This window comes from Camelus dromedarius, chromosome 6 (genome assembly GCF_036321535.1).
Source record: "Camelus dromedarius isolate mCamDro1 chromosome 6, mCamDro1.pat, whole genome shotgun sequence".
Lineage (NCBI taxonomy): Eukaryota > Metazoa > Chordata > Mammalia > Artiodactyla > Camelidae > Camelus > Camelus dromedarius.
In genome coordinates, this window is record NC_087441.1 from 25,463,826 (window position 1) to 25,487,169 (window position 23,344).

General features: G+C 40.7%; 1 protein-coding gene across 4 annotated transcripts in view; it reads right to left on the reverse strand.

Annotated features, from left to right (window-relative positions):
- The window catches only part of MYB (MYB proto-oncogene, transcription factor), a 32,015-nt gene extending 14,517 nt beyond the window's left edge, over positions 1 to 17,498 (reverse strand). For 2 of the 4 annotated variants that reach the window (XM_064486668.1, XM_064486667.1), the window contains exons 1-10: positions 17,274 to 17,417; positions 12,829 to 12,946; positions 10,955 to 11,026; positions 9,388 to 9,480; positions 8,918 to 9,138; positions 6,928 to 7,162; positions 5,621 to 5,701; positions 5,072 to 5,176; positions 3,488 to 3,742; positions 434 to 576 (exon numbers count right to left, since the gene is read on the reverse strand). In XM_064486668.1, coding sequence (XP_064342738.1) covers positions 434 to 576; positions 3,488 to 3,742; positions 5,072 to 5,176; positions 5,621 to 5,701; positions 6,928 to 7,162; positions 8,918 to 9,138; positions 9,388 to 9,480; positions 10,955 to 11,026; positions 12,829 to 12,946; positions 17,274 to 17,296 — 1,346 coding nt within the window. In that variant the 5' untranslated portion in view covers positions 17,297 to 17,417. Of the gene's footprint in view, positions 1 to 433; positions 577 to 2,130; positions 2,494 to 3,487; positions 3,743 to 5,071; positions 5,177 to 5,620; positions 5,702 to 6,927; positions 7,163 to 8,917; positions 9,139 to 9,387; positions 9,481 to 10,954; positions 11,027 to 12,828; positions 12,947 to 17,273 lie in introns of all 4 variants that reach the window. The other 2 variants (XM_031456377.2, XM_031456380.2) reach the window with 2 other exon arrangements.
- Between the last annotated feature and the right edge of the window lie 5,846 nt (positions 17,499 to 23,344).

The window sequence follows — 23,344 nt, forward strand, 5'->3', positions numbered from 1 at the left end:
TCCTATCTATAGATAAATTTCAAAAAGAAAAAAAAAGGCTTAAAAAAATGAACTAAGTAAAGAACCATACTCATTCAATTATAATCAGAGTGGAAAAGAGGTTGAAAATCTTGTTTTCAGTAAGAAGAAAGGGTCTCATTGAACAAACAGAAAAACTGAATGGAAAGTCATATAAAAACTACTTCTGCATTTACAGGAAATTCTGAAGTGAACTACAAGGTGTAATTTAGTTTATTCTCTCACCTTCCACCTCTAGGTAGTTCTAACATGCCCAGGACAGATATATTCAATGTGAAGATATGCATGATTATGCACATACAAATGGATCGGTAAAATTATATACATACAGACGGATCAGACGCTTAGGGGCTATACTCTATTAATTAAATATAAGTAAATAAAATAATTTTTTTTTCTTGAAACAAGGACTTACATAGTATTTTCCTTTTGCGTTTTCACAGTCTGGTCTCTATGAAACGGTGTTGTAACAGTCAATTTGTGACCATTAAGAGGGGTGGAAGTTAAAGAAGGCATTTCCAAGTCTAAGTTTTCATGGTTGTTGGAAGTGTTTAAGAACTAAATATTGGATGAAAGAAAAAAAAATTACTTAAACAGTGATTCTTTATTCAGCCCAGTTAAAAAAATCACACGTTGTTAATAAGCAGGTATGTTTTACTGACCCACTATATGAAATAATAGTGATGTTAACAAGCAGACAGTGTTTTATTTGAATTGAGCACCCAAAATTTGGAGTATGATTTCCAAGAAATGAAATCTAGTGTCAATGCTGGAAAACCTGCAAAATCCTAAGAAAATATTCTCAATAAATGACACTTGCCATTAAAGAGAATGGCATGCACTCTTTAGTAACATTAAAAGTGTTAAAGTGATTTGGGGGGAAAGTAATGATTGTCTTTCATACTTTGTTTTTTCTCTTTAATGATCTATGAACCGTTATTATAGAAAGTTGACATTATGTGGAAGATTCTTGAATAATAAGCTGTGTCTCTCAGAACACTAATGTTCTGGAAAGATAATAGATGCTCCTTAAACAGTTCTAAGGTAAAATAAATTTGGGAAACACACATATTGTAATCTCCTCCTAGAAATTCACAATGCACATTGGTATATTTAAAACTGTGGGGAAAAAAACCCCAAAAAACAAAGAAACTCTGAGTGGTCCTGCAGAAAAGAAAACATTTTAATTTTGTTTGATTCGGTGTTTCCCAAACTTATATACCTATATATTTAGATGTTTTTCTGGAACATCATTAAAGTCTTCCAGAACTAACATTCTCTGGAACAGAGTTTGGGAAATACAAGTAAAAAACAAGATAGTTTTTTTTCGTGAGCATGTTGTTTGCTCACACTTAAAGTTGTTCTTAAAACAAACTCAACAGACATAATTGGAAAAAATGTTTTAAAGTGCCAAATTACCTATTCATTTGAATTATTTTAATAATTAAGGAACAAGTCTCTGATAAGAATTATAATTTCCATTCCTTAAAAAAAAACTGTATGAAACAGAAATATTCATTGGCAAAAACTGTGCAAATAAAATATTACAGCACAACTCAAAAGAGCGAATGTTGAGAAACTGAAATTGAAATGTACGTTATTTTTCTTAAGCATTTGTTCCTCATTTTCTTCCAAAGCTTTTCCACTTAAAGACGGATTGGAACTTTAAAATTTTCCAGTTGCAACTTAAACGTTTTCTAAACATAATTTGGTTCCCTCCTCCCCTGGGTCAGTGAATCACATAATAATAAGTGAACAAAGAGGCAGAAAAAAATCTGTTGAAGTTCTTAAAGGGAGGGAAGAGATGGGAGAAGAGGAAAGGATAGAAATGTTAAACTCTAGTGTTGAAGGAAATAAAAGCACATCCATGCAACTAACCATCTTTCAAATCACCAAGAAAGTCACAAAATTATGACAGAATCATCAGTCAGCCTACAGACAGTCTAAATTCTGGGAGGCAGAATGACTTAGCAACAGCTAGAAACAACAAGGGAACGAAATCAGTGAAGACAACAGTAATTAGTCATTTGTTCCAAAGGATTAGTTTCTAGATTATTAAGGCTCAGGTGTCTGTTGAAAATTAGTAACAGCTGTGCAGAAATTGTGCTCTACCTGCGAGGGGGAGAAGGGTAGGCTTTTGACAGGGGAGCACTTGGGAGTTGAACTGCTGACGTCAGCAAATAGCAAGGAACTAGATTGTCCAGAGGCTAAGGGGCTGGCCTGGCCCCACTTTTTTCGCAGGCTGACCCGTGGCATTGCGCTGGGCCTCGCAGGAGGGAAGGGCTTGAGCGGGTCATGTGGACCCTCACTCAACTTGCGTCTGTTCACCCTCGTGTTAGGCTCTCCTGCGGGTCTATTCACCTTGCCCTCTCTTTGCTGAAGCTGGAGGGCTTTGCCTGCATGGTGGTGGCTAGGTGAAAAATCTGCTTCTTCAAAGAATTCAAAACTGCTGAGATCACACCATGATGAAGAATCCTGAAACAATGTGGGAGGTGCAGAACTTTGAGACAGTGTGTGCATGTTGTGTGCCATCACCTGAAACACAGCACTGAGAAAGAGATGCTGAATGCAGAGAAAACACCTGGTCCTTGTGCTGGACTTCCTGAGAAACAGCTTCAGGATGAACAGTTGTTCTGGTGCACTGCATAGTGTGTCTATGATGCTGCCTCTGTGCTATGTGTAGACACATAGTGTGTCTACAGCTGGCCCTACTCAGATGCTGCAGGGGCCCCCCGGTTATCATTTGCATGCAACCCAAAGAAGAAAAGAAACTTTGGATGGCACATTTTGGCAGTGTTCATCCCCTGTCTGATGGGTATGCAGTAAATGCTTTTTAACTAACTGGGAAACAAAGGAAATGAATAGAGTGTCTGCTTTTGGGGTGCTGAACTCAAGCTTGTTTCACTAGAGATGGTTTGTCTTAGTGACCCAACTGGGACACTTAATTAATAATCAACATTTTGTGGAGAAAGCCATGCACCACCAATGAACTTATTACTACTTTAAATACATTGAAAAATGGCTTGAAGCTCAGAGTGAATGTAATTCTTAATGTGCTATCCAAAAGCAAAGTACATTTCTAGAGAAACACAAAGGAGTAAACAAAGTAAAAAAAAAAGTTTAAAATAATCCAAATATCATTTCTATAACCCAAGCTCTACTTAAAGGTTATTAACTTTACTATTTTAGAAAATTATGCTGTACACCAGAAATTGACACATTGTAACTGACTGTACTCCAATAATTAAAAAAAATAATGCATTTTGAGGGAAATGTTGAAAAGCTACCTTTTATCTGGGTAGCCTAAGAAATCAGATATTGAAAAAGCATATACACAAAGACTAAAATCATACTTTTTACCTTTACATTAATGACATGTTATTTGCTACAGAAAATGGCAATGATTTGAGAAGTGGGTTTCCTAATTCCCCTTTCAAAAACATTAACTTGCCTTAAAAATTCTACTTACAGAATCTATAAATTGAAGTGTTTCTGCAAATTCTAAGAGGTTCTTGACATTGTCCAGAATGGTGCCTTGGTGGACGATCATGCACCTTGCTGGAGAGGCGCTTTCTTCAGGTAGGGAGCCAGGATCCACAGGCAGAGATGGAGTGGAGTGGTGCTCTTCCAAACAGGAAACAGGTGCACTGTCTCCATGAGGTCTGGTGTGGTCGGCAATGGTGGTGCTGTGCCACCCGGGGTAGCTGCATGTGTGGTTCTGGGTCTAAGGAGGGGGGTGGGGGAATAAAGAAAGAGCGGGGAGAAGAAAGGAAGAAGGAACTTAGCAATGAAGTTGCACAAGGTATCAGATGCTGTTAGAGGAAAGATAAAAGTAGTTGCATCATCCCAAACTTGCGCCTATGAAACAGTTGTCAAGATGTTTCCTTTTATCAATTCAGGACCCTGCTTTTTAATAGTGGTATAGCCTGTCATCTCTATGATTCCTTTAGTGGTCATCAGTTGGTTAAAACTGCAAATAGAGGGACAATGTTACAAAGGGCTACAATCACATGGGATGTCTTAAAAATCTAATATAATTTCCAAGAGGACCATAAATGTTTGCTGCCAATTAAGAATTCGGCTATTCTCACTCCAACCTACAAAAAGGCTGGAGGATTCAAGAGTTAGAGCTGTTTTTATCTGCATATATTCTTGTGGCTTCTATTCCTTGTTAGTGCCACGGATTGCACCGATGCAGTGAGGGGCTGCCAAATCAACGTGGTTAGGAAAGCAGAAGAGCAAATTAACAGAAGTCTCCTTTCAGCATGACCACGCAACAGGAGAAATTGCAAAACATTAACTAAAGTTAAAAAGTGGTCGAACTATCATATGCATGTGCACACAATCATTTTGTTATTTAACCAAAAGAAATCTACTCCTAAGAATACCTACTGGCTATCACAGCTCTTTTATTCTCTTTGTTGGTTAACGACATACGTTACAAAGTACATGCTGCTTTCTCAGTGTGCTGCCCCATCACTAGAAAAGATGTCCAAATCCAGTAATGGTCCACACAGCTTTCGTGCATGCCAACAAAAGGGAATTATTTGTGTTATTTATGGAGAGATTTTATATATATCATTTTTACGTGTATATACCGAACATGCACCAAATCATGTCTGAAATGATAAAGTATGAAAAGCTAGTTTAAAAAAAATAGAAAAAGAAAAGAAATCAAATGCCGAGGCACCAGAGAGATACATAGCTTTGTAAAAAAAAGAAAATGCAGATTTTCCTATTATCTCTGCTAGTATTTGAATTAATTATGGTCCTTCAGGAGAAAAAAAAATGAGGATGAGAATCACAAGTGGATATTGAAAAAAAAAAGTGGATATTGAGTTTCTATTGCAAGACAAAAGGACAACTTCCAAATTAGTCAACATCATTCTGACACCAACTCTCTGGTATTACAAGCAGTGTCTAGTGTTTAAACATTATTAGTGGATAGAATCTTGATTAGTGTGACATTCAGAAGAGAAGGGAAAAGATATGGAAGAGCACTGGGGCCAAGCCACTATCCTCCCCCTCATTCAAGCACCCTGTGAGGTCTTACTGGTAGCGTCTGCTGTCCTTTGAGTTCATTTTCAGTAGACATTAGGAGCAACTCTAACTCCTTTATTCGCTTTTCTTTCTCAGGGTCTTCATCATTATAGTGTCTCTGAAATTAAAAGTTAAGGAAGAAGAGAAAGACAAAGGTCTGGTTGGAAGCTGTAAATACAATGGTCGTGGTTTGCCATTCAGGAGGGACCATACAGAACCCAAAGAGCCTTGGCATAGAATCAACGCCAACCAAATCTGCCCACTGTAGAAATTCCTGTGAATGTTATTCCAGATGTCAGGGAGGGATGAGGAGAGAGAAGATGCTCCCTGAGGAGCTGCTTCAACTTCTAACATCAGAGAATCAGAGAATTTCGGCACACATTCATTCTGGAAGTGAAGATTGTGAAAGATTGCTGGCCAGAACTCTGCCTACCTCTCCATGATTCCCTTTTCTTTTTGCTTCAGTGAGTCAGGTGGAAATGAGTGTTTAGATGAAGGAAATAGATCTGTGCTTTGAGCAGCTAATGAGTTTCTTTATGAAATGATCTTAAAATGGTCTTACCTGAATGGCTGCAGCAGCTGGCTGAGGGACATTGACGATATTTACATGTAACGCTACAGGATATGGGACATGACTGGAGACCTACATCAGAAAAGGCAACACAAACAAAGGTTGAGTCATTCATGGTACGGATACTTCAGGAGACTTGTTGGCTTCCTGAAGTTTTACTCTAGGACTAAGGGGGAAAAAAACTTTTCTGACAAAATTCACCAAGCAAAATAAACAAAAAATTAAACCCAATGCTAATCTGAAATTTTAGCCAAGTCTTTAACAACGGTTCCATAGCTAAAGCAACATAGTGAAAGAAATTTAAAGTGCTCATCGATTCTGACAGGAAAAACACAAAGAAAAATATACTCTAAAATATATTCATGAATGTATGGAAGAAGTTTTGACGGCAAAAACTGATGGCACTAGATGTTTATAAATAAAAATACTTTTCTGTGAATTACTAAGTTTTAGTAAAGAGCACAGAACCTCTTACGTTCTCCTGAGACCTTTCAGGAAAGTCTGTAGTCAAATACATGGTACAGATAGAGAAGAGTTAAAAACTATGTAATGAATATGTTTTGCATAGAATTTTCTTATGATCTCTGTATTCTTGGGTACATTTCACCATTTATTATTGTTAATTTTAAGATTAAGTTTCTTGATTCTTTTCTCTTTATTCTTCTTTCTCCACCCATTATGAAGATTTCTTTCCATAAACATAAACATCAAGAAAAGAAGAAGGAATCACATCGATCCAAAGAAAGATAAAAGGGGATGTCAGACAATGGTGTCACAAAACTGTTCCTGGCTCACAGTAAAACCATAAACATTTACTGAGTGAACAAATTAAGACATTTCAGGTAGATCATTACCAGAATGAACCCAGAATTTATCTGTTAAATTTCAGCGTCAGACTACCTCCTCTTTAAGTGCAATATTACATTCACTTTTCATTTTGGAAGAAAAAAGTATTAGATACAACTGTACCTCCATCCTCCTCTTTCTGCCTCAGCAGCACCTCATCAAGTAAATTTACATTCAAAAGCTAACTTCAAATTAAGCAGGTTAGAATCAAGTAACTCCGATCCCGGGCTGTACCATCTCTGCCAGCTGTGGAGCTGTGTGAGCCTGAGCAAATCACTTCACATCGCCATTTCCGGATCTGAATCAGGGACAACAAGACCTACCCCTATTGATCGATCATGATCCTGTTTGTGAAAGCTTTCTGAGATGTATGCAGCTGCAAGGTTATCATTAGTACCTGGAGCTAAAAGGACCCTCTCTCTCATCAAACGAAATTTTCAGGCAGGGCTTACGTTTTGTGCTTCAGAAATGTGGTAATAGGAATAGTCATTGTTAACTGAGGGCTGGCCAGTTGGAGGGAGCTGAGCTGAAGGTGGCGCATGAGCAAAACCCATCAGATGGCTGTTCTTCTGAAAACTTGTGGCCACTGGTGGCTGGCTGGCTTTAGAAGCCTCCTGCAGATAACCTTCCTGTTCCACCTTGCGACGCATTGTAGAATTCCAGTGGTTCTTGATAGCATTATCAGTTCTGCACAGAAATACATCACATACACATTTTACAAACAAAAATTTCAATTTCAATGACAGTTACTTGACAGAAAACTGTTCCTAAAGGAGGTCTTTTGGTCTGCTGCTAGTGTTTTTCTTTTTCTTTTTAATTGTCTCTGTCTTCTCTGTCTCCTAAAAATCATGCTTCCCCTTATACTTAAGTAAAAATCCATAGGTTTCTCCAAATTACATAATACGAATATATAGTTTTCTATAAATTTTGAAATCTTTTAGCCATTTTGTTTCCTTGATAAAAAGAGGACTTTCAGTATGACACCCTCCATGTTTATTCTGACTATTTGTGGTACAAGACTCTAGTAACTTTAAGACTCAAAATTCTAGCTGCTTAGAAAATTACTCCTGTGAGTGTGGCTTAGCAGGGCCTACCCACCACAACAGGCACCCGGTGAAGTTCGGTGAGCAGTGATGTTGCTGCCTCTGTCCTCTCTATTCTTTATCTAGAAGAGCACCAGCCAGAAATTTTGAGTTAAAAAAAAAAACAACCCCAAAAAATTCCCACCTTTTGAAAACCACCTCAAATGGTTCCACAACCAGACAAATGGAACCACCAGCAGAGGTGAAAGTGTAAAACAGGATCCAGGAGGCTGAGATGCTAAGGCCCCATGTATTTTCAAATTGCAAAGCATTTTTACTAAAGTTTTTCAATTCTCAGGAAAACAGTTTCTCAATTCAGAAAAACCGTTTTAGGCCTCTCTTTTAACTATTTCGACGGGGGTGGGGGAATGTATGTTAAAAAAAAAGAGGAAGTTCAATCGCCCCTTAATGTTTTAGAAGAATCAACAGCGTATCCTCTCAGACCACATGGGAGAAAAGGCCTCCTTTCATCAACCTCTTGAATTCTCTAAGCTCAGACTGACCCATAAGGAGGAGATGCTCTGGAACATCACAAGAGAACACTCCATAAACCACCAGAGCCATGGCCCTCATTCAAATGACCCTTCCTCCACTTTTTGGCTTATGAAGCTCAAGAATAAAAATATTTAAAATACTTCCTATCTTAGAATATGTTTATGTAAGATTTATAATAAAAAGTATCTTCCAAATGAAACAAAATCTGTTATAAACTAAATGGGCAAAGTGGGAAAAAATGAGCTTCCACAGACACCCCTCATAATGAGGTCATCTTTGTGCCTGGTTCATTAAAAAGAAAGCATAACAAGGACACCATTAAAAAACCCAGAAGCAGTAGGATAATTCTAGAAATACAATCTTTCTTCATTCAAAAGAAAAAAAAAATTAAGCCAAGTGGTAAAACTAAACAAACAAGGTAACAGGAAAATGGTAGCTGAATTCCTTCTGGTCACTTAACCACCTATGTGAACTCAGATCAAAGACAAACTATCTACCCTTGGTTTCCTTCTATGTGTTTAGAGTTTTGTAGTTTACAAAGTGCTCTTACATTCATTTTACTTTACATCCTAACATTGGCCTCGTGATGTAGGTTATAACCCATTTTGCAGTTAGGGCAACTGAGGCTGAGGAGAGTTCAATGAGTTGGCCCCAGCCAGGCTCACTGTTGGGCGGATTCTGTAAGTCCTCAAGTAGATAAACCCTCAGACCTCTTCCAGTTGTAAAAACTATGGAACTGGTTTATCTAGTGAAACATTTACCATCGATAAAATGTAATTCATTCACCATACATTTTTAAAACAGAATGTTCAATACCCACTCCCTCATTCTACCCAATCAATAAATTTTTTTGACATATTATTACCGTCCAGGCAGTAGCTTTGCGATTTCTGCCCATCTGTTCCCCAGTCTCTTGTGTGCCTGGTAAATAATTCTGTCTTCCTCTTCTGTCCAGGAGGTTTTCTTAACTTCTGGATTCAAGTGGTTATGCCACCTCTCCCTACATTGTTTTCCAATTCTCCCCTTTAAGTGCTTGGCAATAACAGACCAACGTTTCGGACCGTATTTCTGTACAAGCTCTATCACCTTCAGATAAACACACAAAAATAACCTCTGTTTTAATGTTATGTAATGAGTCAGTGTAATCATTCTTCATGTTACAAGATCTTTAGAAAATTTCTAAAAATCTGCTTTCATTCATGGGAAATATGGGAATGGAGTCCTTTGCTTCCTGTTTGCACACTTTACCTGTTTCATGAGTTGGGAAACATTCAACAAAGACATTTGGGGAATATTCATCATTGTGAATCACATACCAATGAAGAAAGTACTTACTCTCTGATCTTCCTCTTTGGTCCAAGGACCCTTGATGAGCTCAGGGTTTAGTACTTTCTGCCATCGGTGCTGGCACTGCACATCTGTTCGATTCTAGACAAATAAGATATAGATATGATATGATAAGCACATGAAGACTTTGTTGTAATATAAATCACACATGGACAATATACAGTGGAAACATTCAAGAACATTTTAGGGCATGTTTGGAGAGCTCACCTATCCCTCATTACTTACACCTAAAGAACATACAAAGAGTATATCAAAGTTGCATCTAAAATTAGAAGCTCTGTCTCCTGAGGCAAATAGTCCTGCCATGTGAACTAAAGGACCATCATATTGCATATCTGGTTGTCAATTTAACTTAAACTTAACCTCAGCGTGTTGTATGTGGAAGTACCCACGTGTACTAAGACATCTTAGAGATTCCATACTGACGTTGGACTTTTTATGGAAACCCACTCTAAATGACTCAAGTTTGCTTCTCATTCAAACTAAGAGATGTGCTTCAATTTAGGGATATAATTTTTAATATTGCAGAAGGAACAAAGATGAATAAAGGTAGGCCCTACATTATAAGAGCTTACAATCTTGTAATAAGCAAAGGGCAAATATATAATAACTAATAGAGGGTGGAATTTGATTCATATCCAAGAAGAAACCAAAGCAAAATGATATTGGGGTGGGAAAAGGAGAATCTCCTTAGGAGGAGAAATTGTGTTTCTTTAGAAGGAGTCTGGAAAAGCTCTTGACAGGACCTTTGAAGGATGCATGGAACATTTTAAGATGTGGCATTCCCAGGGACAAAGGCCCTCAGGAGGGAAAGCAGAAATGAATTCAACCAAACTTGCTTACATAGAGGAAGTAGGAAACAGAACTGGGGCTATAAGTTGAGGCCATATGGGAGGGCCCTGGTATGCCAGGCTGAGGCAGTTTACTTAATCTGTGAGACTCTAAGTCACTGTTGCTAGCTTTGAAAAGTAAGGCACAGCTGTATATTAGGACGCTCCATCTGCCAATGGTGTTTGGGATGGATGGGCAAGTGGAAAGCTACACGTAGGTCAGCCAGTGAGGAAGCCAATGCAATTGTCCAGAGAAGAGGGAAGAGGGCAGAAGATTCCCAGACTTCTCAGTCACTGCTTGGGTGTTGGGGGTCAAGGATTGGGATTCATCTAAAAGGACTCCAAGATTTTAAACCAGGGTACCAGAATTATGGCTACTGAAAAAAGAATGAAATTTAAAAGAAGCTGACTTGGGGGAAATATCATGAATTTAGTCATCTGCCATATAACAAATCATCAAAATGCCAATTTATATTATCCTAAAAAATGAAAAGATAAAATAAGAAGCAAATGTTTAAAGTATGTTGTAAAAGTCGTTTAAGGATACATTTAGAAACTTTAATTATATGCATTAAAATAGAAATATAAGTTATGGATAAGGCATGCCCCCTCCACTGCTTATATATGGGCAAATATGTAATGTCTTAATATCATCTCCTAGGATATCTTATTTAAATCTTTGGGAGAAGATTTCATTTTACCAAAAGAAAAAATTATGAACTTACCGGGAGAAAATTGGCAATAACTTTCCAGTCATCTGTTCCATTCTGTTCCACCAGCTTCTTCAGTTTTTCATCCTAAGACATTCAAAGGTAATCCTAGGATATCAGTCATTTACTGTACAACTCTATTCAAGTTAGAGTAAAAGGGAACCAATCAAAAAAAAAATCCAAATTCAACAGATATTAATGTGATATGCTGGTTTAGAGCATAGATTTATTTAGAGTTAGACAGTTCAGAGTTTGAATGTTGACTCAGCTATCATTTAGTTGTATACATTTGGGTATATCATTTTGCTTTTCTGGGCCTTAATAGTGTCATCTGTACAATGGGAATGCTGATATCAACAGGGTTATTTGGAGATTACATGAGGTAATTATGCAAAACATTAGTATATTGCCTGAAACACTGAATGTGTAATATATGGTAACTTTTAAGAGTTTTACTTTGTGGGAAAAAAATAATGAACTCCAGTGTAAGATACAAGAGACACTGAACTATGGCAATGGATAGAGTCTCAATAAGAAATAGCATCTGCTCTAACATTTGGTAAGTTCAACCTCTTTCATATAAAAAATGGAAGATCACTTTTCTTAATTAAATTTGAAGGCATATATAATGTAAGAAAATAAATTAGTTTTTGTTTCAATATATTCACAGTTTAAATGAGGTCCAACTTATCAGAACACAGAAGACACTAAACATCAGGGTGAAATCTTTTGGTTCACAATGATCTTTCTAAACATGTTCCTTTAAGCAAAAGAGAATCCTCACGTTTCTGCAAAGGTAACTTTCTCACACAGTGTGGGTCCCTGTTGTGACAGACACAGGAATTAGGAAACCAGTGTTAACAACAGAATTCTAAATCTCTAAGAATCACCTAAGTGCACAATTTCCATAGGTAAAATATGCATTTCCTATGGACCTCACTGGAAATCCTGCCTGCCTGTTATCAAGGGCTCTGGTTTAAGTGAGGGAGGGCAGAATGAAACTGAAGAAGAGTCAATACCATTTATTCTAACATGAAATCCTCTATAGTCAGTTGCAAAATTTTTTGAGAACTTTAAAAAAAAAAAGCAACTTTTCTCCTATGTTAATAATTTTACTCTTTAAGCATTTTTCCATTCCTGTAAAGATCAAGTCTTTGGTAAGATAGCTGAAAAAGAGGTAAGAAACAGACACATCTCCATGCATTTTTGAATGCTTTTAGAACAGACATTCATGTACATTTCTCTGTGTAATAGTATATATCAAGAATGTTAAATGAACCCATTATAACAAGACAAGTTGTATAAGTGTTTTGCTTTATTCTTTCATTTGTTTTGTTTTTGGAAATAGCAATTCATTCATTTGTTCAGGGAATAATTGCTACCATCCCACTTTGTGGCAATCAATTCTAGGTTCAGGGAACACGAAAATGAATAGACATTTAGCCCTGACCTCAGTAGACTTACAGTCTACTGGGAGAGGCACAGACATTACAGTAACAATAAGTAAGATCATGCATCCAGTGGTTGGAGGATGCATGCAATCTGTCTGGGGAAGCCAGGAATGACTCCACAGAAGTGATGGCTTCATAGGTGATGATGAAGTAGTAAGAAGCTGTGGGGCAAAGTGACAAGGACAGAATAGGCAGAGGGAAGCACCGATTAAACAAAACAAGGAGAGGACATTCAAACAACCGCAAAGAGTTTGGAAAAGGATAGTGGAGTGTCCATACAGGGGTGGTGGTGAGAGGTAAGAAGACTGCACAGACAGCGAGGGTAAGATTTCAAAGAGCCTATTAAGTTTGAACATCTGTAGTTTGGCTGAAATTTTGTCTTTCATAAAGAGGTATACTCTAGGTTTTTCTCCATGTTTGGATTATGTGATTAGTTACCTCTTCCCTGGTCCACCTAGTTTTCCCCAAGTGACGCTTTCCAGACTTGGGAAGCAGCCCGTCGTAGTCATGGTCACACATCTCAATGTCTTCATCTTCCTCGTCACTACTGTAGATGCTGCAGAAATAAAAACGGGCAGACATGGACTGAAACAAAAGGATTTAAACTATTGGATTACAAGACTTACACAAAAAACTCTTCAACAATCTTTGCAAAGTTTACAGAAGATAAAAACTTCTGAAAACTTGCACAACAAGACTGTTTTCGGAATTCTGTTGCTCTAGTATTGTAAACTGGTTCTGCTGTTACTGGTATCCACAGATACGGCAAAGGACCTGGCACTTTCTATTGCTCTGCATGTTTAAACCTGCTGTTAATGTTAGACCAGTGACAAGTTACACACTTGGCAACCTTCCAACCAATGAAGGTTCAAGTTTAAAACTTAATGTTAAGGACAGTAAAAGGAAGGAGAGCCCATGTCCTTTATATAAGTACACACTCAAAATCTTTGGCATACGTCACATTGTTTAAATAATATTTACCCATAACAATAAACAACTCAATTATGTTATTCCAATTGGCTAGTGTTTTATTAAGAGAAAAAAATTCAAGAAGTAATACACTCAACAATATAATTATAGTCATCCCTTAAAGATAAGAAGATTAGGAGAATCTAAGAGGAAAGGATTTAAAAACCTGAGGAAGGATAAGTAAGCAAGTGATCAACCTGCTTTGTAAGTAACATTAATATCAAACAGTTCAAAACTCCAGGTCAAGCTGATTCAACTTGTGGCCACATTTACAATCCTCAGTTTCCAGGGTAACTAAGTGAATAATTAGGCTATGTGATAGAATCTTACTCATGTTTTTTTCTACCTCCAATTGAACAGTATTTGAAAGATCTTAAAATGTATCTAATTAAAACTGAGGGATTTCCCCCAGACGGGTTTTAACAAAACTCACTGCTGTTTTCAAAAGAGCTTTTTCTTTTGTCTCTTTGACCAAAAACTATGAAGCTTGACGACTTTTAAAGTAACTCCATATTTAACATTTATTAATCATATAATGAATAGACAAGAGTCATTTTACAGCCAGTTAACTTTTAGTTATAATTTTACTTATAAAACTTAATATATAAGGGAAAACTATACTATCTTAAAAGCTTCACTGAAGTTTATCGTTGTAATATTGAGAAATCCATCAACTAGAGAACAATAAAAATTATGATATAAAGCCATATCACGACGCAAATTATTATTTTAAAAAATGAAATTTATATTCATAGTAGGTTTTGTCTTCCCAAGGTAACTTCCAAGTATGTATTACCCATCCCTTACAAGCAAGCAAACACGTTTACTGAAAATCCTAAATTTCAGGTCCTTATAATTCAAAACTATTGTTCTCAGAAATAATCTGAAGGTCCAGGATGCATGATAACAAGTAGGATGTGATCCAAATGTAAGATGCCACCACCAAAAAAGACCGCTAAAGTGTCTTTATAATCTATAACCATTTTTCACTTAGTGAGTGTCATCCTTTTAAACAAAAGCTGATCCTGTTCCACACGGTCAATCTAAGCAACTTCTGAATAATAATTACAATAGTTTCCCTTTAATAAAAAACACAAGCATCATAAGGTGAAAAAATGTTATTATAAATTCAGAGCTGTAAGTCCATCATCTTTTAAAATGTTCATAGGGAACTCCTTGGAAAGCCCCCAAATGAAGTGGCACCTTGATATATGAAATATCAAGGATATCAAGAAAACCAGAATAATCTGGAAGTGGAGCCATAGATTCAACTGAATTTAACTTTTGGGGTTTGACTGGATCTGGAGAACACATTTTCCGAAGTGAAGACTACATTTTCCAAACCAATAATTCGGCACCACTGTCTTGGCAACAGCTCAACACCCAGGAATAAGCAACATATTCAGCCGCCTATAGAGGGCAGCCAACGTCAGGTGAGAGAGCAGACAACAAACAGGACTAAGGTTCTGGAGGCAAAGGTTCCAGTCCCAATTCTGCCTCCACCTAGCTGAGTGACTTGGACAAATCACTTCCTCTCTTTCACGACCTCAGTTCCTCGCCTATACAGAAGGATTTGGATTCTACTTCTAAGGTACTTTTCAGTGCTAATAAGGAATAATTCCATGCCTTCCGTGGTTCTTAAAAATTTAGCAGAAATGTGCACAGAGATGTGCAAAAGCAAAGTCTTGGTGAAAACGTGGTGTGTGACTTCCGCAGGTCCTGAAGAGTCCATGAGGGGAAGAGGGCGAGCCCAAGGCTGCTCACACGGTTAGCTCCTGGGTCCAGCAGCAGGCTAGGCGCGGGGGCTCGCCTTTGAGCTTTGCATGCGACTTCCTTGCTCTAAATTGTCCCGGTCGTCTAAGTAGCATGATTAATTTCTACTGGGGACCTGAAATAACTTTTCCTTTAGCAGCTCTGACAAGATCTCAGACCCAACAGTCAGAGGACTTTCAAAGGCTCATTTCAAGCTTGATGTATCCGACTCCCCACCTGCTAGACCTGGTGTGGTTACAAGAGTACGACTATGAATATTACATTCTGTCAAGGAAACAAACCGTGCAAAGAAACGAAAAAGAAAAGAAGTGTTGGGGGTTGGGAAAAGGGAGGGGAGCGGGAGGAAGTGCCTTGTGGCCGCTACTGTGATTCTAGAAAAAGGGTTCAAACTCATTTCGCTGACCTGGTTAATAATCCCTGCCGAGTTGACGCTCGCCCTGCAAGAAACGGCTTCGAACCCGCAGCCGGGTTTCTCTTCCCCACGAGGCAGGTTCAGGGTTCCCGCCCCTCCTGGCCGCCTTGCCTCTCCGCTACCTGGGAGCCATAGGGAACCTGCGCGGCCCCGCCCCGCGGGGACAGTCGAGATCTCGGGGAGCCGAGCTTCCCCCGCTCCTCCTCTCAGCACCCCTTCCCAGCTCCGTCCTCCTCCTCCCAGTTTCTGCCCTCGGAGAAAATAGGTGACCTCGGCTGCTCTAACTGTTAAGTTCCAAACGCGAAGATAAAACCACTGAGGGGGCAGCACCCCTGCCCCGCGCAGCCAGGCCCTGGCGAGGCATAGAGAACCAGACCTCCCCAAGTCGTCTCCCTTTTCCGTCCGGCGCGCGGCCCTGCCTTGGCGGTGCTCCTGCCCAAGCCAGACCCGGCCGAGGGTGCTGCTGCAGGGCCCTCAACCACGTTCTTTGCAACTTCCCAGCTCTGCAAGGGGACCAGCGACCGCCGATTCAAAAACAAATAAACACAAGAAAATCAAACAACCCGAGGAAAAGAGGGTGGGTTTCCTTTTTCTCCAGGGACTTTTCCCCAGAACCTCCTGGTGAGGGTGGATCCTGTCTCCCTTCCTTCGCCGGGGCGACCTAAGGCGGCGGGAGCAGGGAGCGGAGGGGGAGCGGAGGGGGAGCGGCAGCCTCAGCCACGTCCACGTGTGCGCGCCGCGCCGGGACCTCTTGCACAGGGGAAGAGCTCGCGGGGATTGCGTCCCGGTTGCACGGCAGCGGCTTTGGGTGCTGCCCGCCTCTGTCCCTTTCCGTTGGGTGGCAACTGTGACCACTGCCGAGCGAGCCCCCCACACCCGGCGGCTTGCAGGGAGCTCTGGCTCGTCCAGTCCGGGAAGTCCAGAGACTGGTGCAAGCGGGAGCGCCAGCAAGTGACAGTTCAGACCAGTATTTCCCTCCTCCGCTCCCTATTCCCCTCTGTGCGGTCAAATTTGTAAGGGCACTTCACTCATCATCCTGGCGAGCCTCCCCAAGTGCGGTGACATGTGCGGCGCGGGCGCGTGTGCAATGTTTGCATTAGAAATAAAAGCCTCTCAGATAAAGATTACTACCTTCAAAACCAGGGCTTAAAACAATTTGCAAATGTTCAGACCCTTTCCTCCCCTACAATCCTTCTTTCCAGCCGCCTGTCAGCTGACACTCTTCTTCGCCTCCATAAAGAATGAATGAAATTTAAATGAACTACCTACAGCTACTAAACAATCCGGCATCCCCCCCTATATCTGCCATATGCTCTGCACTTCCAAGTCCAAACACATCGCAATGCATCCAGCAATTACGCTGCGACTCCCTCGCCGACACCCGCGGCATCAAGCCAGGGAGGGACATAGTGGACTCCCGGAGGCTGGTGGGCACCCTCTGCCCCTGGCTGGAACATGTTGCTTTTTTCCCCCTAGAGAGAAATGTAGCCTAGTGCAACTTGCAAAATGAGCTGCAGGGCGTGTTTCCCGACGTCCTGCTGTATTTCCCGCATAGACTCTGCCATTCATCAGACTCTCGAGCGGCTTCTGCTGCCGAGGCAGGGGCTCTAGGTCCTCGCAGGATCTGACAGCCCCGCAGAAGATCCGGGAATGAATTCCCACCTGCTCTCCGGGCGCCGGGCGCCCAGCGCGCTCCCGCCCGCGGCCGCCCGCCCGGGATCCCCGTTACCTGTGCCGGGGTCTCCGGGCCATGGCGCGGCGGGCGCGGGGCTCCGCCGGGAGCCGCGGGAACCGCACCGGGCTGCCGCCTCCCGCTGCCCGCCGCCTGCCTGCGTCCCTCCCCGGCTGCGCAGTGGCGCTCCGCACTGCCGGGGCGAAGTTTCTCAGGAGAAAGAGGAGGAGGAGGAGGAGGAGGAGGTCGCGGAGGAGGAGGAGAAGGAGGAGGAGGAAACAGGTTGATATTAAAGTGTAAACTCTGTAAACAGAGATGCCATCAAACAAAGAGCTTTGGACACTCCCCCTCCCGCCAAATCTGGCGCCCCTGCAGTGCGCACGCGCCCTGCCCGCCGCCTCCGCGGTCGCCTTGGCTGCCGCCAGCCGAGTTGCCTGGCCCGCTGGGCCGCCGCTCCCCTACAGCTCTCGCGCCGCGGAGCTGAGCCTGGCGCGAGGCGAGGCCCGGGCAGCGCGCGGGCGGGGAGCTGGCTGCCAGGGAGGGGCGGCCGGGGGCTGCGGCGGCGCGTTTTCCTGCGCAAACCCCGCTCCCCAGCACCGGCCGCGCGGGCCCGCGCCACGTCCCACTGAGGCAGCCTCCCCTCTTTCTCGGTGGCCGCACCACCGGCGCCCCACTCGGCTTACTCCTGGGCACCAGAATCGAGCTGGCAGGGCTCTGCCTCACTGTCGCGGGGGCCGCAAGGGGCTGGGGGGTGGAACTCCCGCATTTGAGATTGGATTTTAGGCAGAGTTTAAAACTCAGCTCCCTGGAGATGGGGGGATGTTGGATTGGCGGGTAGAGGATGGGAGTATATGTTTTCATAAGATATTTGGCTAGGTCTTTATAGGTCTTTATATATATACTGTGTGTGTGTGTGTGTGTGTGTGTGTGTGTGTGTGTATGTGTGTGTGTAAAGAACATCTCTAACTTGATGATTAAGAACACTTGTAAATACCAGTGGAGCTGGTGCTATCACCGCTCACACATGGGGCACCTCGGCGGAGCTTTCACTCTCCACCCAGATCCTGGAGTCGACACAGCACCTTTGCACATGCCCTTCATTCTCATCGGGACACACGCCCGGCCCCACCCACCCCGCCTGGCCCAGGCGGCGTCCACCACACATCTCTGGCCCTGCAGAACGCAGCGCGCACCCCCGGATTACACACCTGCAAAATCCATGGGGTTCCAAACAGCCCGCCCCTAGCAGAGCTCAGGAAACCCCATGTGCGCTTGCATGATTTTAAAAGTTAAAACAGTTTGTGATACAGAGATCGGTATCCACGTTTAGTGTAGTTTAGGACTGTTTTACGAGATAAAAATCACGAAAATACTTGCGTGTTCATATAACTGGGGGCTCCCGAAGAAGTAAAGGGAGAAGATAAGTGCCAAATTTATAAGGATTGATGATTGGGGGATTTTAGGGGAGTTTTAGTTTTACTTCCGTTTATACACTTGTACCATTGGGGATTTTTTTTTTTCATTCTCTGTACACACTAATTTATTTTCCTTTAATCTTATAGGAGTTTGAGACTTCTGCTGACTGGGTTTGTGGGTGTCCCATGTGCCCCGGCTGTTCAAACTTAGCTCAGAAAGCATTTTTCTTACTAAAAAAGCATTTTCTTACTGAAATGAGTCATAATTTTATTAAATGGTGAAGCATGCGTGGTTTCAAGGCTTTATCTGGTGTTTTAAACTTTGTTTCTTAACATTGTAATAGAGTTTAAATCCTTATCAAAAAATGTTAGTTGCTAGTTAGGTTTTAACATTCCTCTTTCCTGAGAAAGAAAAAGTAACACGGAAACAAAATTTTTGTGAGCTATTTCAGTTCACAGTCCTGAAAGACAAGTCATTTGCAAGTCAATATATTTTAAAAGCCAATATTTACTTCTAGATTCTATAATAAATTTTCTTTCTCCACATCAAAAGTAAACAATTTTTAAAATATATATATCAAGAACAAACATCTAGAAACCACCCCTAAAGTAATTGCATGCCTCTTTGGGATTACTTTATGAATCTAACTGGCATGATTCCCGAACACTGAGCCTCTTTGGCACAGTAAGAGTACCTGAACCCTTCCCAAAGTGAGTTTACAGCCTCTTTCCCAAGATTCTTAGGAGATGGAACTGTTCTATAATTCTTAAACTCCTTTTAAGTAGAAAGATTCCAAATTCAATTTTATTTCCTTTATTCCCTTTGTGCATAATTTTCAAATATATTGTTTTGAGAATTTATAGTACTTTCATCCCCCAGTCATTTTGGGGTATAGGTTTACATTTTTTTCCCTCATATGTGTGACAAAAATAATGTACAGGGACAAGTATAGTCTAACAAAGAGTATACATGCAATGATTTTACTAGGGTAATTTGGGACATATTGCCACCTGATAACTATATAGAAGAATAGAATGAAATGGAGTTATGAATTCTTGTATGGTTGAAAATATATTTTCAAAGACATTATAGAATGTTGAACTATATTTATACATTTCCTCCCTCTCCTTGTAATTATTACAAATATGTTTTAAGATGACATTATGTATTTCATTAGTCTCTCTCTCTCTCTCTCTTTTTTTTTTTTTAAGATCTGCTGCATCAGTTGTGTTAGTGTGGCAGGCCTGTGACAGAGCTAAATTCAGATACAACCTTTTAATTGTGATGTACTAGACAAGAGTCAGCAAGCTTTTCTGTAAAGGACCAGATAATAAATGTTTTAGACTTTGTGAGCTGTGTTGCATATTCTTCTACTTTTTTTCTTCTTCTTTTTTTAACAACCTTTTAAAAATGCAAAAACCATTTTTAGCTTGAAGGCCCTAACCAGCCTGCAAGCCATAGTTGACCAACCCTAAAACAGTGATCTTCAATCTTTAGAATAAGAATCACTGGGTGTATCCATGAACAATGCACAGTCCCAGGCCATCTCCTTGGAGACTAGTTGATTCAGTAGGTTTGAGGCAGGGCCCAGGAGTCTGAATTTTAAACAAGTATCCAGATGGTTTTCATGGAAGCCATCTGCAGACGACTCACTGACAATCTCAATGTTAGAGTGAAGGCAGGCTGGGTCAAAACACATTTCCCTTTGCCCGTTGCCTCTCACTACCTTCCTCTATCTCATTCTCTTTCACCTCTCCAGGGCTAAGGAATCAGGCTCTCAAAAACTCAAGACAATTTAAGTCCATGGGAAAGTTGGTGCCAGTGACTGCAGGACTGTGGCAGCCTATTTCTCTTTCCGTTACTACTAAATGTCAGCCTCGTATTTGAACTTGAAAGAAAAGGAATTACTTGATCACTTGCTGATCATCATGACTCTCTTCCCCAAGAAAGCAAGTGCTTAAAGCATTTTATCTTATTCTAAATATTGGGGAAGGGCTAACAGGAGAAAGATGTGTAAAAGACACATGCTCTAGTTGTTTTGCTTCTGACTGCTGAGAAGTTCTGGGCATGTGGTGGATCTTTAATACCTGTGAGCAGTGTCCCAAAGATGAATGAGGATTATCAATGGTGGTGATAAACCAGACCTCAGGGGCCCCATGTCTCTAACCACCCACCTTTTCCCACCCCCTCAACCCAATTTGGTTCAGATCATTAAGTGGGAAATAATTACAGAAAACACCAAATGGTTAAAGTACAGATAATTCTTGATCATTTCAGTTAATGAATGACAGCTGTAGCATATATTATTGAAATCCATAGGTTTGAGATAAACCTCATGTTGCCTCACAGCAAACCTTTTAGTAATAACAATGGGGGAAGTGCTACCTTAGTGCCAGATGTTTCATAGAGGCTCCTTATGGGGTAGTGACCAAAGAAAATTTTATCCTAAATGATTCCTGGATTTGGCATTTTCTGTTTGTTTTCAGCCTTCAGATTCTCATAAATATATATGTATATATATATAGCAAACAACCTGCATGTTTTCATTGCCATTTGAACTGAGTATTGAATAAAATGTATGAAGGTTTGGTGCCTGTGTGTGAGATAAGAGAAGGATATTCTAGAGGAAGGGAAAAGTCTGAGCAAAAGCACACAGTCAGAAACCACAAGGAGTATTCCAAGTACAGGAATAAGGCACTGTCCAGATTCCCTGGAGCAAGGAGAGCTTTGAAGGCCAGATCAGAGTGTGTGTGTTTTGAATGGAAGATCTACATTATCAGAACTATGTATTTGGAGGATTAACCTAACAGTATCACAGAGAAATTGGAGTGAGAAGAAGGCGAAGGACCAGACTAGGACAGTAACCCTACTTTAAATGGAAAGGAGGGGGCAGAGCAGAAGAATGTTTCACAGGCATAACCTTCAAGGCTTAGCAACTGATTGGATGGCTATTGGAGGTACCATTAATAGAAATGGGGAAGTCAAGAGGGGAAGAGAATTGTGTGCTAAGGACACTCAAAGAGGAAAGTGAGTTTAGATTTCTGTATGTTAAGTTTGTGGTTTCTCATGGAAGAGATCCGAGTAGAGTTGTTCAGCAGATGGCAGAAAGTGTGGGATCAGAGCCTGCTGGAGAGGTTGAGCTGGGACAATGTCGTGCTGGAGCAAACCTTTGTGAGCCAATTGTTAGACATAGACGTTACTAAATGTTAAATTATATAAACTTACAATTAGATTTTAAAAGGTAATAAATATTCAAAACTCATTATTTCCTAATTATTTTACTACATTTCACTGTTAGTTATGCTCTTAAGGTTATTTATCTCTATTATATCTCCATGATGGAAATACTATGTAATGTATGCAAATGTGCATATCTTTCCAATTTTGTGTTCAGTGAAGTCATCTGTGTAGCTTGAAATTGGCTATGGTTGGAGTATTTGCTCCACAAAAAGTGACAAGTGTTACAAATAAGGGCTTCCCCTTCCCTGGAAAACTAGTGGTTAAACGTTTACAAGAGCAACCCTGGATAAATGCCATATTTAAGAGTTACCTGTGTGAAGGCAATAATTGCACTATAGCATGGCTGTGCTAATAGGCATTTGTATAGAGAGATGACAAGGAAGTCTTTGGAGAATATTTAAGAGGTTACAAATGAAGTTGAGACTGAGTGTCCCGTTGGGTGGAGAGACCTGTTGGGAAATAAAGTTTACAGAGATATGCAAATAAATCTTTTTGTCCTTTCTTCTTGTGATAGAATTCTGTGTTTTGACAACTGATTTTTGAAAGGTTTTCCTTTACTTTGAGAAAAAGTATTTATTGGGCAGTGGCTTTCAAGTATTTTGGACTGTGACTCACAATATCCTATCCTATTCTATTCTATTCTAAACACATCCTGGTTAGGAGCTCTATGTTGTTTCCGTGCCCTGCTTATAGGTAGTGAACCACAGTTTGAAAAGCATTGCTGAGAGGATGAAGACCTACCTCTTTCTGCTTCAGAAAATCTGCTTTATGGAACTGCTAACTTTGCCCCAAGTGGCAGTCCTATCTTTCCAAAGCTGTGGGGGAAAGTCCTCAAAACCAGTTTACAGAAGTTATTTTCCTTTCCTCTCTTCTCACAGCTGTTCTTAGCCAATTCCTCCTCCCTCTCCATCCATACTTCCCCCAAATATGTAATAAATCTAAAATAGCTTTCAAAGTCAGTCAACAAAATAGCAAGCTTGTATTAATGGAAATTGTAACATAAACAAAAACAATAACACTTAGGGGCTTATTGGAGTAACGAATGACAAGGTGTGTAAGGCAGGGTCCTCAAATGTACAGCAGGTTGCAACTCCTCTGAACTCCACATTCTAAACCCTCAGAAGGTGGAGACTGCAAGAGAGAGCTTGAAACTGCCTCTAGTCTTTGCTCTTCTGTTTTACCCCAGATTATCTAGGTCTCCCATTTGGCTTCTATATACCTGACAGTGTTTCACAATTTGTTTTTATTGATCAACATGAAGAGTATTTGCTCAGTATCCAGCACTGTGCTAGGCATGAACTTGCAGAAAGAACCGGGCCTTTTGCTAGATGATTCTTGCTTGTTCAGGGCCTCTTTTCCATTTCTGTTGTCCCCACCTTCTCCTAGATTATCATTACTTCACCATGAACTACCATAACAGCTCAGCTCCCTAACTAGTTTTCCACTCCACAGTCTCTTTCTCCCCCATCCAT